This window comes from Triplophysa dalaica, chromosome 12, assembly GCF_015846415.1.
Source record: "Triplophysa dalaica isolate WHDGS20190420 chromosome 12, ASM1584641v1, whole genome shotgun sequence".
NCBI lineage: Eukaryota > Metazoa > Chordata > Actinopteri > Cypriniformes > Nemacheilidae > Triplophysa > Triplophysa dalaica.
The window spans coordinates 1,167,862-1,185,883 of record NC_079553.1 but is presented as its reverse complement, the minus strand read 5'-3'; the positions used below and the strand labels follow the sequence as shown (position 1 = coordinate 1,185,883).

Genomic DNA, 18,022 nt, shown 5'->3' with positions numbered 1-18,022 from the left:
AGAACAAAATCTCTCTATACAGATGACAGCAACTCTGTGAAATGTGGACAGGCCTCATGTCCTTCAGACACACAGAGCTCTAGTGAGAAATGACGAGAGCACTAGAGGGAAATGGGTCCATGCATGTACGACACAGACAGACTGCAGCATCCGGATGTGCCTGTCTTGTGCGTCTCCGTCTCGCTCTCTCACAAATAGATTCATTTTTGGAGGGATGCGTTTCCCACCTCATCAGGGGTCCAGATTGGGCAGGACTCCTAGAGTTTGCAGGAAAACTTTTAATTATTGTAACGAGGAGAAACCCAAACAAACAAGGCAGTGGATCCAAATACGTAAATCAAATAAATATAGTGGGAAACTTTAAGGTGGACGTATGTAAGTGCCAATAAAGAAATTTCTCATGACTAAATGATGTTTTTATCAACGGTCTTAGGTCAAAGAGCATATGGGTCACATGACCATAAAACATGGCGTACTCAGTATGTATGAATGTATTCATACTACACCAACTCTACTAAAAATACTATATAAAACCTACTGTTTTAACGGCCGAAAGGTACTTATTCAAATTCAGTACGTACTGTCACAGTATGCGATTTTGGACGCAGCCTCGGGCAATATACACAGGGGTACCGAGCTAACAAGACACACATGGGGAGACAATCACAGGGGAACCAATGAACAAAAGAACTACAAAGACTACAGCTGCATCTGAATTCCCTCACTTGTTCACTCGTTCACTATTCCCTATATAGCGAATGCTAAATAGTCAACTATATGGGGAAGAATTGAATGAAAATGAGTGAACGATTTCAGACAATAAGGTAATATATCATTCGTCTGTTGGCACTGTCGCAGACATCCGTCATAACGCTTGTATTACACCTGTGTGTCTTTATGGATTGTTTTAAAAAAAAGTTCACTTTTACATTATCTAGCACGTTTATAGTATTAGTTTTTAAAAAAGAGAACTAAACAAATGTTTGCCACGTTTAGTTACTATTATATTTGTTACATTTTCATAAAATGACATAATATGTTTAAAATAAAATGCTGCTATTTATAGCATTCATGTAATCTGTTTATTCTAATAAAGAAGAAAATAACTGTCAACAAGAACCAAGACAAGTCTCCTCCAGCTGATTCAAATCAGACGGTTGATTCACATGGCATCATGGGAAGTATGAGCGAGCGAGTGTACATCGGATATACACTTAAAATCAGAATGCATTGTGGGCAAAAAGTAGTGAACAAATGCAGGGAATGAGTTGTTTACTCAGAATTCGGACAACACTACAAAATGGCGGACACCCCATATAAGAGAAAGGGGGCGGATTCAGACTACAAACCTACAACACAATACAGCAAACAGGAACTGAGGAAGTACAAACTAAAAGTCCACAGAAACTAACATGAACACGTGACGAATACCTAAGTTCCTATTTTTTTTCATTTGCTCAATGTGTACCCTAATGTTTAGAGAATAGGGTCCGCACACAGAGAACGCATCCGTGTACATTATCATTATTAAAAAACAACAACGATTGCAAACCCTTGAGCTCTCAACTTTCCTTTCGCTCCCTGTCTGGATCCCAGTCCTTCAGATCCTGAGTGCACGCACTAAAAGCCCCTTCCTTCCTCACCCGGCTGCTAATGCACGGATAATGAGATTGGTGAGAGGATGATAGAAGCACAGAGATACTAACATTCAGACTACATCACCCATAATTCAATTGGACCAGCTTGGCCCTTTTCCTTTTGTTTGTGAGAGGGGTTTTATGGCCACACCCAAATCCTTCTAAAAAAAAGGCTATGCTGGGAATAGCACATTATCATATTAGCTATGCTATTTTAGCAGTATGCTGCAGGCCATCTGAATATTCAATGCATTCACAAAATTTGCACACTATCCAAAATAAACATACATTCAGCATAGTATGTATATTCAGGAAAGTAAGCGCATTTTTGATAAGAATTGAATATTCAGATGACCTGTAGTATACAAAAACTGCCCACTAATGGGATTCTGTATCGCTCAATGCGATGCATTCGCTCACATAAATAAATATTAGCCAATACTAACCAAGTATATATCGGCATATATTTGACATAAAATTGGATAAAATGCAATAATAGCCAAATTAATAACTGGATGACTATCATAAATACTCCATTGAGGAAATGGAAGATACATAAAGAACAGAAAAGCAGATGCAGGCTACACATTAATGCTTTCAATATCAGTGTTTTCACAAAAAAGTGATAATGATTCCTCTTCTAGGAATAAATGGATATACAAAAGCCACTACAAATAAAACAAAAAAGATTTCTACGGAAATATAACGTTTAGAACAAAAACCTCCGAATTTTTTTTATTTGTGAAATAATAATAACCCAAATCAGATTCAGAATGATGATCAAAACAGACTATTCATTTTTTTGCATCCGTAGATGATGTACTACAGTTGTGTAACATCATATAACACTGGAATCCTCAGTATCTCATCAATGGTGGGGAAAGAGTTCAATACGTTCTGGTAGGTCATAATTATATACATTTTCTCACAAATGTAAAAAAGAATGTGGCTACAAATATTACAAAACACTCAAAACAGACGTGTAAGAGTTCCACTAAACAAACACAGAGAAACAAAGCTCTCAGATAACCCCGTCATATACCAGCAAAAATGTAAATTACAAAACGCAGAGAACATTGGCGGCTCCATCTCATTTTGGACTCTACCGGCTCGGCCGGAGTATCGTATCGAGGAAGCCGCATTATGTTATACAAATCATCTGTGAGTGAATGGAAGTGAGAAACCACCATTTTATATAACCGGAATACGCCTGGTGCTTATAGCTTCCCGAGCCCATTTCATTGTGTCGCAATAGATCTGGTTTATGCTCTCGCTGTCCTGCGTTCTGCTTTGTCCATTACTTTACCCGGTGAGACAACTACAGAAAACACGCCATCTGTTTTCAATCACCGTGGGCCTACACCAAACCGAACCGCAACGTTCTCACAACACACAAGGCGATGGCAAGCCAAAGGGAGAAAGAAACGCACTTCACAGAACATTTAGGAAATGAGAATTTGATGTCAGAAAAAGAGCAATCACATTTTTCTTTTCTCATGTTTTCTCGCTCTTTCTGGCGCCTTCACAGAAAGAATAATCCAGTGGCTGTGGTGATTGAATTTTTCAACACGATTCTAGTTTTGTATTTAGCTTTTATTAAACTTAACGTATGTACTCTTAAGGAGAATATGGTTTTTATTCTGACTGAGTGAAGGCTTAGCAGCAGTGGTACGCCGTATACCCACTAGATAATATCAATGATTTCCGTTTTCCCACTTAAAAAAGCACGACAATACGTAACAATGCCGTTATTTTGAAAGAGATTTGAAACAAAATGAGATCATGAAAGGCAAGCAACTAAACTGCTACTACTTTTTCAGTGCTTTCGTAAAATACTGCATCATCATTTTTTTTTTGAGTGTATGGTAAAAAGTGGCACGGATATTATTTATACTTTTGGAATCTTGCCCTAAAAGAAAAGTAGTTGAAGATCCCTTAACTTAAGACATCCCAGCAATCGCACAGTGACCACACAGCAGTGCCCTGCATCACGGCGACATGTTTGGCAAGGATTGGATGCCCTCTCATCTCCTCAAGAAACAAAACAAATCCATCATTATAGTATATATACGAAGAGTTTCCAAAATGAGACATGTTTTATTATTGTGCATTCCAATTAATATAAATTTTACTGCAGTTGGTTTGTTTTGATTTAAGCCATAATAACTAAAACAAAACAGCTAACTAACACAATAAAAACATGATAACATAATGAAAAACATTTTTAAAAACAAAGTTATCCCATTTCTCTGGTCTCCGTGCGCCTCAAGGTCTCTTAACCACCAGACATAAATGTGGCGGTGTGTGTTTATGTGTGGCAGAGCTGCCAGTCACCCAGCAGTAGGAATCTTTGCGACAGGTGCAGCTCCGGCTCCCACAGCGTAATTCACGTCTGGGCTTAAGGTGTGATGGGGGCTGGCAAACACACACACAGACTCTAATTACCAACCTGACCTTGGTTAGGTTATTACGAGCGGTGCAGACCTTCCAGTTCAGGCAACGCTTTCCGAACTTTCCTGGCTGGACCTGAGCCTCTTAAACCGAGGAAAAGACGTTATGAGAAACACGAGGTTCTGCGAAGAAACGATAAGTCCGCTTACAGCACGCAGAGAGGGAAAACAATTGAACTTCAATTTAAAGCTGTTGCGCTGCTTTATTCATATGAGGGTGTCCGTAAGGCTGGAAAGGGCTTTTTCTTTAAGGAGCAATTATTCACCCTCATTTGGCACCTCTGCAACCCTGTGACACACGCAAAATTGGGAACGGAAAAGAATGAGAGCATTTTCCACGCTTCCCCTCACCTAATACCCTGAGGGATTTTTTCCGCCTGCTGTATGGCTATATTAAAAATAAAACCCATTTTTAAGCATAAGTATACGCTGCGAGAAAGCACAGCAACACAAAAGTCATGAGAGTAATACAATTACAGCTTGAGAACGTATATGTGATATGTTAATGCTGCGTACACGCATTGTGCATTTCGACCGGGAGCGCGGGGACCATTATAACACAAAGGACACGTCTCCCTTACTTTCTGAGAAAATATCACTAGATTATATAAGAGTTTCTGGACCTCACTGACGACTGGATGAATGTTATGTCATCTAATTCATATTTATGAGTCAAACTGATAAGGTTTATAATGCGTAACCCCCCGTTTTTTAAATCACTACTACCAGGCATATGAAGACCACAACTCTCACACACACACACACACTCAAGCACACAATACCATCTGAGCGTTCACCGGGATTCAGACGGCCGGAGGAAAGAAATCATAACAGAAGCCAAAGGTGAAGAACGGCCGGTAATATTACCACTTTGCTCCCGCTCGTAAAAAAGCCAAGAACCAATCGGACACACACGGACCATAGAACCTCGACGCCATGATTATTATACTAACAATGGTATTTAGTTTACACATTAATAGTAAAACATCCTTGGTGACACTTTACTATAAGGTGCTATTTGTTAACAATTAGTTATGATTATAGCTAACATAAACTGAAAATAAACAATACTTCTTCAGCATTTATTAATATTAATTCACATTACTTTTATGCATTTACTAATACATTAATAAAATCAAACGTTATCACGGTTAACATAAGTTAATGCACCATTAACTAACATAAATGACTGTATTGACATGAACTAATATTGATAAGGATTAATAAATGCTGAGAAACTCAATCGTTTGTTGTTAGCTAATGCTAGCCAGTTGCTAATGAACTTTTTATTGTTACTCAGTAGCACCTTATTGAGAGTGTTACAACATCATTTATAATATGAGCACAAAAGTAAGCTGTCAGGTATGATTTTGAGGGAAATGGGAGCACATTGTCAAACATTTGACCCTGCAACAGAACACACATTACACACGGACGCGCACAACACACACACACACACACACACACACAAGCACGCAAAAGCTAATTTAATCCAGCAGTTATATAATTAAATGCTAATAGGGCCTGGACATCTAAAGCTGTTAAATTACAGAAATATGATCGTGGTATCAATAAAAGATGACTAACATTACATTTTAAAATGGTAATGGCTGACATTACATTTCAAGTATTGATTAGAATCAAGAGCAAGTTTTCATTTACATTTTTATAACCTCATCACACAACAGAAAAGTCAGGCTCTAATATTTACATATTCAAGTTTGCTCACAGTACAAGTCATCTGTCTTGAGTCGCCGTGAAGGTTTAATGTGTGATTTTAATTAGCGCGGGTGCATAAAAGCTATATATGATTCTGAGAAGCCTGACGAGTATAATGTGATACCTGCACATATTAGCTAGAGCCAATATATCTAATATACGTCTCTGTAACCGTGTAGATTAAACTAGACTAATGTGGTTTGATGGTTTTACCTGGTTTGGACTGTGTCTGATCATCTGAAAAAAATCACCAACACAGACCAGCTTCACCAGCTTAGGCAGATTTATTGTGTTTTTTTTCCAGCAGGTTAATCTGCTATGCACACAGACGTCTGGGACGGACAGATTGTTTTGAGTTTTTGAGGGAAAGATTTATGGTATGACAGCACACACGCACGCACTTTCTGGAATCCAGGTGGAATCTGTCTAAATGGCAACTCGGATTTTTTTCCATGACAAAGCACGCCGCAGAATATCTGTGATCCTTCCAGAAGGTTGTTCTCTGTCTTTGTGGCCATTCTCTTTCTTTCATTTGTTCCGTGTCCATCACAGGAAGGAGAACTTGAGAAAACAATATCCCACACCAATTGCATTGAAACAAGGGCTCTCAAACTGAGACTTTGTAACAGCGGCCTGACATTTTACATGATGACTGTATTCCTCTCACGAACGTCGCAAGAACTTCACGTGTTCTGGCAAAAACAAGTTTACACGGGATGGATATTCAAAACAAATGTCCTCTCTAGAGAAATTACACTTTTATATTAATGCACGCATGTTACCGCCAGCAGACGTGCGAACACAGACGTGACGTGTGTGTGTACATATATATATAATGCATTATGCAGTTATGCGGTTGACATACGTGTAACCATTTACATAAACACTGTCCATGAATAATTCATCTCCTCACGATGACAGTATTCCACGCTGGTACCCCATTACTTCACCGTATTTATAACACATTCCTGCCAAACATACCCCCAGCTTGATTCTAATAAGTTTTATTTGTTAAACTGAGAAATAAAAAAAGATTTCAGTTTTCAAAAAGGACGTTTTTATCCTTTTAAGTGGTAACAGAAGTTCTTAAAAGTGCATTTGGAGAAAATGAGAAACGATCGCATCGTCACAGCAGGAAAAATTAGGCACAACAAACTCAGGACAGAAAGTTTGAATACTTTCCACATAATCATTTCATGAGCTCCAAAACGAAATAAAAGTGCCTGAAAAAAAACAAATCCACTCAACGCGTTCACCTCGCTCACAAATACAGTTTAGGGAAGAAGGAAAAGCTATTTATTCCCGGCAAGATATTGTTAACCAAATGAGATGAATGTGATGTGGAATAATAAACTACAAGAGGAAAATAACTCAGAACCAATAAGAGGAATAAAGAAAGGGAAATAGAGTAAAAAGAAGACTAAATAATGGAGAAATTCTGCATTAATGGCACCAATGAGGCTATGAATTTGTATATTCTGTGACACACTAACATCAACACATGTTGATAATACTGACACCTTCATCAGATATGTTTTTCTTACATTTGCAAAAACCATTTCAATTCATACCGCTCTGTGGTTAATATCCATCTCACAAATATTTCAGGGCACGCATTACATTTGTAATATTCTTTGAATATCTAAAGGTGAACATGAATAACACAGATGGGTTTATTTGAATCTTTAGACGAAAACACTGCTTTGCAGTAACTCACTACAACACACACGCGTCGTACTTTGACCCAAACGCTTGAACGCATGTCTGTCAATCTCTTTTCTAAAATAAGCATCGACAACTACACGAGCGACTCATGGAAGCTGGATACACTGGCAAAATAACTATAAGAGTCTGGTTTTGCTGCTCGGAGGCATTGTTAAAGCGAGAGAATTCTTAATGAAAACAGGTTTAATAGGGCAGAGGGAAAATCTTCGATTGCACTCCTGTTTAATTTAATGAGCCTTACGCCAGGCGATTTAGTTCTTTTAATTGCCCTTCTCTCATTGTTAAATAGATGTATGTGGCCGTGGTCCACAGCGTAAATTCCTCACAGGAACAGTTTAGTCTCTATGTTTCGGGAAGGCCTCGGCTGTTCTGAAACAACACAGCAGAGTCAAATTTTAATTTGAAAACAATTTTGGACGTTTAGATTACGCTGCTATTCCGTGAAATTCTTATTTAGACAGAGAGGAAAGAGAGAGAATATCTGCTCTGACTGTTTTAATGAAGTGAGTAGCAATGAGTAGAAACTGTTAATGGTTCACGCTAAGAGCTAATCCCAAATCCAGGTGCTTTCGTTTTTTCTTTTTCATTAAACTCGAAGCTTACAAATGTTTAGATTTCTAAAATAAATGCTCTGTTCCAAAATCTAGCTTATCCTCAGTGAACTAAAAGCTCATAATACAGTATTTGAGAGTCTCAAAAAAGGATGTGTTAATTATAGGACTGTCAACGGTAACCCGTTAACACATGCCATTCATTTTTTCTCACATTAACTCGATAAAAATATTTAACGCCGTCATCATTGTTTAGCGTTACATTATATAATCAAGCTCTATTCATATAAAGGCCTTTAAACTACTAAGGCGCGATTTGAAATGGTTGTATTGACACGTCCAGTATCTCGACAGCTTCTGTCTGTGAGGACACGTCTCAACGCAACGCAACATTATCCCAGAAAGAAAATTTTCTCAAGCACAAAATTCAACGAGTTAAATAAAGTCTTGAATGCGAAGAGTAGTGAAAAAGGTTAAAGGGGCTGCGCTCTTAAACCTGCTGCTGTGACTCCTGTCCCTAATGTTCATCAAAGATCAAAAGATAAGAAGAAATCAATATGTTTTAGTATCTTAAATTAGGATTCTTCTGTATTTAGTAGTAAAAACCCTAAAGTGTTTCCTACTCTCTGTATATTTCCTATTAGACAGGTAGGAAGGGCACACTTATTATAATGGGTTTGTTTATTAAATATATCATTTATTTATACTAAAGGCATCAGTTGCAAAGCCAACATTATTAGAACATTGGCTTTCATTCATAAAATGATGCTGTTAAAGAAATGTGTTTTTACATAAAATGTGAAATGATCAGAATTTATTTAAAAACATAAATGCTGTGTGTGATTATATAGTTTATAGCTAAATCGATTGACAGCACTAAAATGAACATGTTAAACAAAATAAATAGTGTATGTCTAATTTCACTATACATATGCGATAAATCGCAGTTAATCACACAAAAAGGGTAAATTTGAATCTATTTGTTAATTATTAACACACTGTTTGTGTAAAACAAACTATTTGTAATTTTAAACATTTTGTGTTGTTTTTGTGTTCAGTAAATGAAAGGGACAACACAAGTTGTGTTAAAAGTAACATTTAGATGTTACATTGACTCGTTTAAAAACGTCTATCTTTTTATTTTATTTTTGAGGATTGACTAACTGATGAAGGATGCAATGCTGCCTTAAATTCTGTAACTTTTGCCTCTATATTGGCATCTCTGTTGAATAAAATTGCAGATTACGTGACATAGTTTTTCCATGTTGGCTGAAATCAAATGACAACTAAACAGTATTATCAAAATTAGACCAACAGCTCAAATTAGAAATCCTTATTATAAGCTTACAGTTGTTAATTGAAGTAAAGAAAGCAGACACCTTGAGCAACAACTGTACATTTCCTTTTTTAAACGCCTCCTCCCCCAAAAAAGTATTACGGGTCGCATCTTCAACAGAAGTGTTCTTAGAAGGGAGAATAATTGTGCTGTCTACCGTTTGGAACAGCTTTCCTGTCTAGAGCAAACCTACGATGCCTTAATATGCTGGCTGGGATCACAGAGTTCTGGAACAGGGCCGACACGGAGTCTCCAAAATCATTATCAGATCTTCCTACTAATTAAATGCAGTTCGGAACAACCGTTTTAGTTTGTAAACTGAGCACAACAGAGATCGAGGTAAACTGTGTAACCCAAGTGTACATGCTAGTGTGCTAAATCACTCTCTCTCTCTTCCCCCGTCACTGTAAGATGACCTGTCTGTTTCACATGAGGCCTGCTGTGTTGCACAGAGCTCTGACAGGCGTGCATTTAAATGGGATTTCAGATAAACAAACCATCTGCATCCTGACAGCAAGCAAGCTTATGAATATTAGAGGACAGATGCTTTAAACAACTGTGCGTGCGTCTGCATGAACGCTGGACATAAAGGCTACGCACGTTTATTTCTAACACTTCCTGTGTATCGTATATATACTTCCTGCACAGATGTTTAGCACCCTGACAGCAATAATCGACATCTTCATTATCATCCTACTTATCAGAAACCAGTCTCATTAGAAACTTAAAAGCATTGGTTCGGTCTAGGACCAGTCTTTTAGTTTATATTCGTACTTTTTGGCACTGCAAAGCTCCGCCCACATTAAAACCTCATAGGTCAAAAATCCTGCTCAACATCAAGTGTTCTAGCGGAAACGACTTCACACAATATTTTGGTCTCGGAGAGATCTGAAATAATAGTCACAACGTGCCAGTTTAGGACACGGCGTAAAGCCCGGCTTACCTTTGCCATCTGTGCCTGTACGCCGCTGGCCTTCAGGGACGCTACAGCTTTCTGCGCAGCCGCCGGACTGTCGAAATCCACAAAGCCATATCCTACACACACACACACACACACACGGATAAGAGTCGGTTATTTATACAAGTTACAACACACACTCACACATTTCTTAGTGTTTTGCCAAAAGTGAAGAATTATTTATCAGAGGTTATCAGACACGTTTATCAGAATTCAGATGTGTGGGACAAAACGAGAGCGCTCCGTTATTTGTCTTATCATGCGGATCGTGGAGACACAAGAGAATGTGCATGTTGGAGCAGAGCCGCATGTGTGTGCGGGCGCATATGGGGCGACAGGAAACAGCCATTTTGTTCAAGGCTCAGCTTGTCAACTATTTCCTCAGGAACAGGACAAAGGAAGATTGGGCCTGACCTCACCCCTCCTGCTTTCAAAACATTTTGTTGGCAGACAGAGAGAGAAGATGATCTGTGACTTCCTTTAAAGGAAATCAAAATGAAAAATGAAGTGACGGTAGTGTTAATAATTATAAATATACATACATACATACAGTATACAATTTGACATGCTCCCTGCAGAACCGTTACATCAAAACGTTACTAAAAACATCATAGAAATTACCATTTGTTTGATTTTATACTACCATAAATAAGCTATTTCACATTACAGATGTTTATATATAGTTTTACTATCCTCTTGAAATTTTGGGAAACATTATTATTGAAATATTACAAAAATTACATATTATCATGAAAAAATATATATTTGTATATATATACTTTAAATTCACTATTTACCAGTTCGGATATAGGAAATAAAAACATTGTGGTTCATTTTGTGATCTACAAACAATATTTGTCCCAAATTTCAAATAAAAATATTCTTTCTATTTACTTTTATTTTCAGAAAAGGAAAGCTTGAAAAACAGGTCAAAATAACAGATGCTCTGTATCATTTTTCAGAACTTAAATTCTGCAAAGAAAGTTGATATTCACTTTAAAGCATCACGACAGTAATATTTGTACATGTATTCAAGAAAAGTTTGTGATGAACTTTGTTCCCAGAAGTTATGTTTCTTGTCATGCTGTCAGTCTTTCACATTGCTGTTGGATGACTTTATGTCACTCCTGAGGTTTGATTTTGTTAAAATTCAACAAACACTGGACTGGAATGAGCACAATACATCTAAAAATGCTGATTAAATGGAAATTTGGAAAGGTCTCTTCATTTTTTCCGTGGCTGTGTGTATATAGATAATAATAGACATGTGTCATCCGTTTCACATAACAGATGTTTACACATAGTCCAAAACACACATTAAACAAATTGTACAAAAACAAAATACAAGTTGAAATCATTTTTATTTTGCAAATTTCCATGAGCTTATCACCCACAGTATACACATTGTGTAATTATTGTCATACTTTCTGTCACTTATTTGACCTTGATACTTCTCCTTCTCATGACGGGTTTATCAGCAAGCTTACCAGTGAGTGACAGAAGTTTTCTCAGACGTTCAGTAAGCAACATCTGAGGCCCTTACGGGGGGCCGTGTCTTCATTCAGCGGATGCATTCTGACCATAAGCCTCTCCGAACTCTAAACACACCCGCTCAAAGCCTGACTGACATTTCTAACCGCACATGCTAGAAAGTAGAGCTTTCCATGAAGGGTTCAAGCCAGAGGCTCTATATGCCAAACATATGTGTTCGTTTACGCGCACACACCTCACATGTACAGAACAACACGCCATCCGCTTTGAAGCCGCCCACCGAACGTGTAAGTGAGAAAGAGAGAGAGCAGCGCCGGCCAGATGTTCCCAAGACTGCAGATGTTTCACAAGCCTAAGAAAACAGAGCGTGTGTGTGAAAAAGGATTTCCAGTAGACTGTTCTTGATCCAGAAAGAGGAACACTTCTGGTTAGAGAGCATTCCTGAGGTCACTGACCAAGAGAGTTAAACAGCAGGCATCAGGAAGCGGGATAAGAACGAGACCTCAAGTGGAAGAATGCAGGGATCAATTCTTATTAACAATGAGACGCCCAGTACCGGAACAGACCTCAGAAGAGGAGACAGATAAAGGTCTGTGTGTACTACATACATCACGCACATCAGGGTCTCGACTGGCAGTGTTTTGGAAGCCTTGGGTAATTAAATCCATAAATACAAATACAAATGAGTCTACTGTTTTCACTTTCATTCCAACAACACGACCGCTCTCTCTCTCTCTCTCTCTCTCTCTCTCTCTATCTCTCTCGCTCTGATGTTACAACTGTGGGAAAAAGATTCAGACACGCACACTGTGGCCTTTATCTGCAGATAATTCCAATCTGAAAAGGAAAGAGAGAGAGAGTGAAAGAGAGAGGTTGTCATCGAGCTTGTGTCTCCTACGACAGACAAATATTTACACTCGCTTCAGCTAATGAGAGGCTCGTGATTGAGCCAAAGAGAAATGAAACACACCCTTCTCCATCGCCCGCGAACCCCCACCCGCCCGCTCCATCTGTAGTCGAGGACAAGAGGAAAAACAGCTGCCTTAAACTAAAATCGGCTTTTTTTGCGCAAACAAGTTCGTAATTACCGCTAGACAGAATCCCCCCAGCAGTCGATTAACACGAAGCGAAGAAAACAACTTCAGAAAAGAATGAAAGTTTTTACGAATAACTAACGAATGATCCTGACATGCAGAATCCAGAAGCAAATAGGCCGACACCATTGAGGTCCTCGAGGTCCAGTCCTGTGTAGTTTTGTCATGAAAAAGCATGCCAATTTAGTAGAAACCGACTAGATAACTGATCTCAGATCTGATCTACCTCAGATGTTTAACAGTCAATCTGATTGAGTTGGCCAATCAAATGAAGAAAGGCGAGGATTACTGTCCAATCAAATGAAGGAATGCGAGAGTTGCCATTGACAAATATCATGCTCGAGTTCAGTTTCTTCTGTGGAAGAGCGTGATGTATGTAGCTAACTGTTTAATGTTTCACCATGAAAATGTTCACATGTCGCATCTAAAAATGCGTCTAAAACGCTGACCGAGTCGTTTTCTCCCTCTTTTCAGAGCGCCCGGGAGTTTGTACTCTCGTTTTGAGCGTGCTTGACACGTGTCAACATATAAACAACAAACCTGAGTAATATACAGTAATCCAAACTACAAACACAGAAAACACATAATTTACGTGTTTAATGTCAGTTTGACACGACAAAAACATTACCAGACCTTCACTAGTTCATGCTTACTGTCTGGCTTTGACTCAGGTGTGTTTATAGGTTGTGGTTAGCCTATTAAAACAGCTATATGATTCGCAAATACATCACTTGTAAATACATTCTCGTTCTTTAATTCCGTTTCTATATTATTTTAAGTTGACCTATTTTTTATAAGAACCAAAGTGTCTGCAACTTCTGTAGCTGTAGGGACAGTTCACTCAAAACCTCTTACCTTTATGTAAATTCAAACCCAAATCTAGTATGACCCTTTATGAAAGTTGTTTTTCAATCTGGTAGTATGTGTATAAAAATATCAAATGACCATGTGTATACTTTCATTACTGATAAACGGGAATACACAGAGATGGTTTAGGCAATTGTTATGTCATCTGCACTCCAAACGTTTTAAAATGCACATGTATGTAGATCAAGAAAGTCAACTTTTTTGATTGTGAAAAATTCAGTATTTGGACCTCAGTATTTCCAAAATCCTTTAAGCAACCCTTGATGTTTTAAATGAACTCTATCGTAAGGGCTCAATGTACGAAATATAGCCGTGTAACAATTCACTCAAGCTCGACAGAAAGTGAGCTGTGAATAATGCAGGTTCTCCTGGCTTTCATAAGTCCTGTCTGGAAGCCCATCAGGGTGGAGAAACCTGGCAGAGTAGGAGGGCAGTTAACTTCAGGAAGAGGAAGTCTTCTTTAGCCTGGAGTGGTTTCGTCCGCTTCCTAAACAGCCCCCACCGTGTCATGTGTACGTCGATGCTCACGTTAGGATGTTTTAAATAAGACCTCCGAGGCGTAATACTGAAACAGACGGTTCGTACGGATGAAGCCGTAGAAGAACGGGACCTGGCTTGGCAGATCGTGTAGGAAGCCGGGTTGTTTATTTACAGCGTTTCTTGAAAAGACACTGTCTGCTAAATCATCAGTTTCAGCCGGACGCTTCCCTCGCCCCCTTGGCTATTTCTAAACCCCCGGACTTTGTAAATCAACACAGGAGGAGTTCTGCTTTTTCTTGCAGTCGCTAACCCTGTTTGTCACGCTAGCGTCTGATCCGGCTGTGCAGACTTCTCACACGTTCACGCAAACATGTTTCTGCCTCAAAAGATTATCAAAATAATTTCCTAACCAATTTTAGTCTTTCAAAAGCAGCTGAGGAGGTTCATTAGTTTCACATCGAGTGAACCCTGTGCCATGTTTTTAATGCAAGCTGATATTGAGAGTGTTACTCACCTTTGCACTGGTTGGTGTTTTTGTCCAGGATTGCCTTTGTCGACACTATTTTTCCATACCTGCAGAGGACAAAGAAAAACATTCAACTCAAATTCATTTTGATGCATGGGCGCCCCAAATATTTCATCTACGTTAGTATATCTATACAATATACCATTAACTTTATACCCACACTGTAAAATTTTGCTGTAGTCTTTGCAGCAGGTTTGCCAGTAACTTACTGTAGATTTAATAACTACTTAATATATTTTCCAATTAGTACGGTTTTCAAATTTACTTTTAACAAAATAAAAACACTTTCACTAATTATATTCAAAATGAGCAAGAAGAGACTGGCATTAGCACAGCAACACTGCAAAAAGTGACATTGCTCCTAAGCATTTTTCTCTTGTTTTCTGTAAAAATATTTAAAACTTCTTAAATTACGATACATTGGCATAACAAGAAAAGTGCCAATATATTAAGTCTTGGTTTATAAAAGAAAAAAATAGTAACTAGATAAGTTTATACTTAAAACAAAATTGTGCATTAAATCTACAGTAAGTTACTGCGAAATTACAGCAAAGTTTTACAGTGTAATTTAAATGTTTGGCAAAGGTACCACTACACTAAGGGCCCATTCAAGTAAAGGATGTTAATGATAACTACATAGATACCTACTGTATACAACTTTCTATACATCATTCTAAATCTAAGGGAATAGTTCCTCTAAAAATGTAATTAGAACGCATGATTTATTCAACCTTATGTCATTCAAATCCCTTTCTTCCCCTTTGGAACACAAAAGAAGATATTTTGAGAAATGTCCATACAATGGAAATCAATGAGGTCCAATGTTGTTTGGTTAACCTTCTTCAAAATATCTTCTTTTGTGTTCTGCAGTAGAAATAAAGTCATACAGGTTTGGAATTAAAGGTGTATTAATTCTTATGTTTGAGTGTACAACCCCTACAAGAGTGTAGAGAAGTCCAACACAACTACACAACCAAACCAAAATACCATTGGTGTGGACTTTCATATAGTTCTTGCTAGTAATCTCGTATAGTACAGTACAGTAGTTATCATTCATGGAGTTAACAGGCCACAACGTATCTTGAATTGATTTTTCTTTTGGAAAAGGCTGATTCTTACCTAGAACAACAAAAGCAGTGAATTGAAAGATAACCAGATGAAATACATTTCTAAGCCTCACATAAACACAGGCAGCTTTCGTATGTGACTGCGGGCTACGCTTTCTATGAGCTCAATTAAAAAGTTTGAAGCTAACTCTCTTCTTCATTAAAACCCTAATGATGGGATGTTTATCAATACATCAATACATCCCCTACAAGGAAACCATAAACAAGGGGCGGTGGATTTAGGCTTTAAACCCCTGCGAATTCATTAAACACTGAAAATTCATCTTCGTTCATCTCCCCAACCTCATGAGAGCACTTCCCCTTGCTCGCACAAGCCTTATTCACACAACACAATCACAGACTCACAAAGGTATCTACACAACAGACGAATCTCCCTCACGTTCCCCTTTCAACATATTCCTCTCCCGCTGCCTCCTTTCCATCCATGATGGAGGTTATAAAGTGACTTATCGCATTCGTCTGCGCCTGAAGACCAGAAAGGCTGATGTGACTTTTAATTAATATTTAATGCGCCGCTCACCTCCAGGTAAAAGCGAGAGACTGTATTACCCCACCTTTAGAAGGACGGAGGCGTTTAATAAGAGAAAGCTCATTGTACTGTTGCCTTAAAGAGCCGTGTCGCAGCGAGGTATTGTATCGCTCATGTCTCGCAAATGGCAGCTAATTCATCAGGCGCGTTAGAAACATGCTAACGGCACAACTCAGTCATGAATATTTGCGTTGCAGCTCTCAAAATAAATATCATTTCAAAGCAGCTTTACAGAAATGTAACAATGTCTCGGTGTTTAAATGTCTTTAGGCCCTAGTGAACGCACGAGTATGTGCTTTAATGTTCAGGAGCCTACAGAGAGCAAGCCAAAGGTGACTTTTGCAAAAAGTCTTACGGATGAAAGAACAATTCAGCCAAAAATGAAACATCTGACATCATCTCCTCTTCCTCATGTCATTCCATTCCTGTAAAATTGTCTTTTTTCCTTCTGGAACAAATAGGGAATTAAGCAGAATTTCATCTAATGAAAGTGACAGGGGCCTGTTGAGGTGCATAACTCAAGATCTATACTTGTTCTTAAAGGAACAGTTCACCCAAAAATTTAAATCAGCAATCATTTTTTCACACTCATGTCATGTCGTTCACAACCTGCGTTTGACTCCGACTTCTGTAGAACAGAAGATATTTTGAGAAATGTTTCATGTGGCCATACAATGGAAGTCATTGGTGGTCAATGTTGTACAGGTACCAACATTCTTCAAATATCTTCTTCTTTTGTGTTCTGTAGTAAAAAGAAAGCTATGCAAGTTTAAAATGACATGAGAGTGAGTAAATAAAAAAAAAGAATGAACCATGAAAATGCAAGACATTATGTATTTTTTTGTCACCATTTTCTCTTATTAAATTGGACTTCAATATTTAAAATTACGCCGAAAATCATGTGGGATTGGAATATGAGGTTTCGTATTAATTTATCAACAAAGTCTGATCTTCGTCATGCTGTGCAAGTGAGGGCGGATGTTTTTCTAAAACAGATAATCACAACTCTGGGATTACAATTACAGAGACTCATTATAGAAACAATACTTGTTACATAGTTTGCCAGTAAACAAAGAAGAAGCCCAGGGGACGAGCAACCACATAACAGAAAGTAGAGACATGGAAATGAAGAGCTCTGCCGGAGAGAGCATGTACCAGACCGATGTGAGGAAACACATGAGAACCATTTGACTCAGACTCTTGATTTACTGCCGTTTCATCTTGCAAAACAAGTGCTAGGACAAACACAGACGTCACAGATGAGTGAGTGGGTCTGTGAGGACGGGGCTGAGAGAAGAATTTACGCAACATATCTGGCAACGCTTCCGCCAGCAATGCCACGCCAGGGTTGTGCACACGGTCTCCATAACACAAACTCACGAACAGGATGCTTTCCTCTAACAAACAATTTGTGATCGTCTGCGGTGGTTTTTGAGTTACAAAATGAAAGCCTTTCTTTAGGAATTTGTGGAAAGCTTAAACAAGTTTCATGACTGTACTTTTCCATGTTTTTAGTGAAGGTAAAGCACTTC

The 18,022-nt window shown here is 38.3% G+C and overlaps 1 protein-coding gene across 4 annotated transcripts in view; it reads right to left on the bottom strand.

Annotated features, from left to right (window-relative positions):
• The window catches only part of rbms3 (RNA binding motif, single stranded interacting protein), a 182,846-nt gene that overhangs the window by 73,966 nt on the left and 90,858 nt on the right, over nt 1-18,022 (bottom strand). For all 4 annotated transcript variants that reach the window (XM_056761605.1, XM_056761606.1, XM_056761603.1 and 1 more), the window contains 2 exons: nt 14,823-14,881; nt 10,362-10,453 (listed from right to left, as the gene is read on the bottom strand). In XM_056761605.1, coding sequence (XP_056617583.1) covers nt 10,362-10,453; nt 14,823-14,881 — 151 coding nt within the window. The remainder of the gene's footprint in view (nt 1-10,361; nt 10,454-14,822; nt 14,882-18,022) is intronic.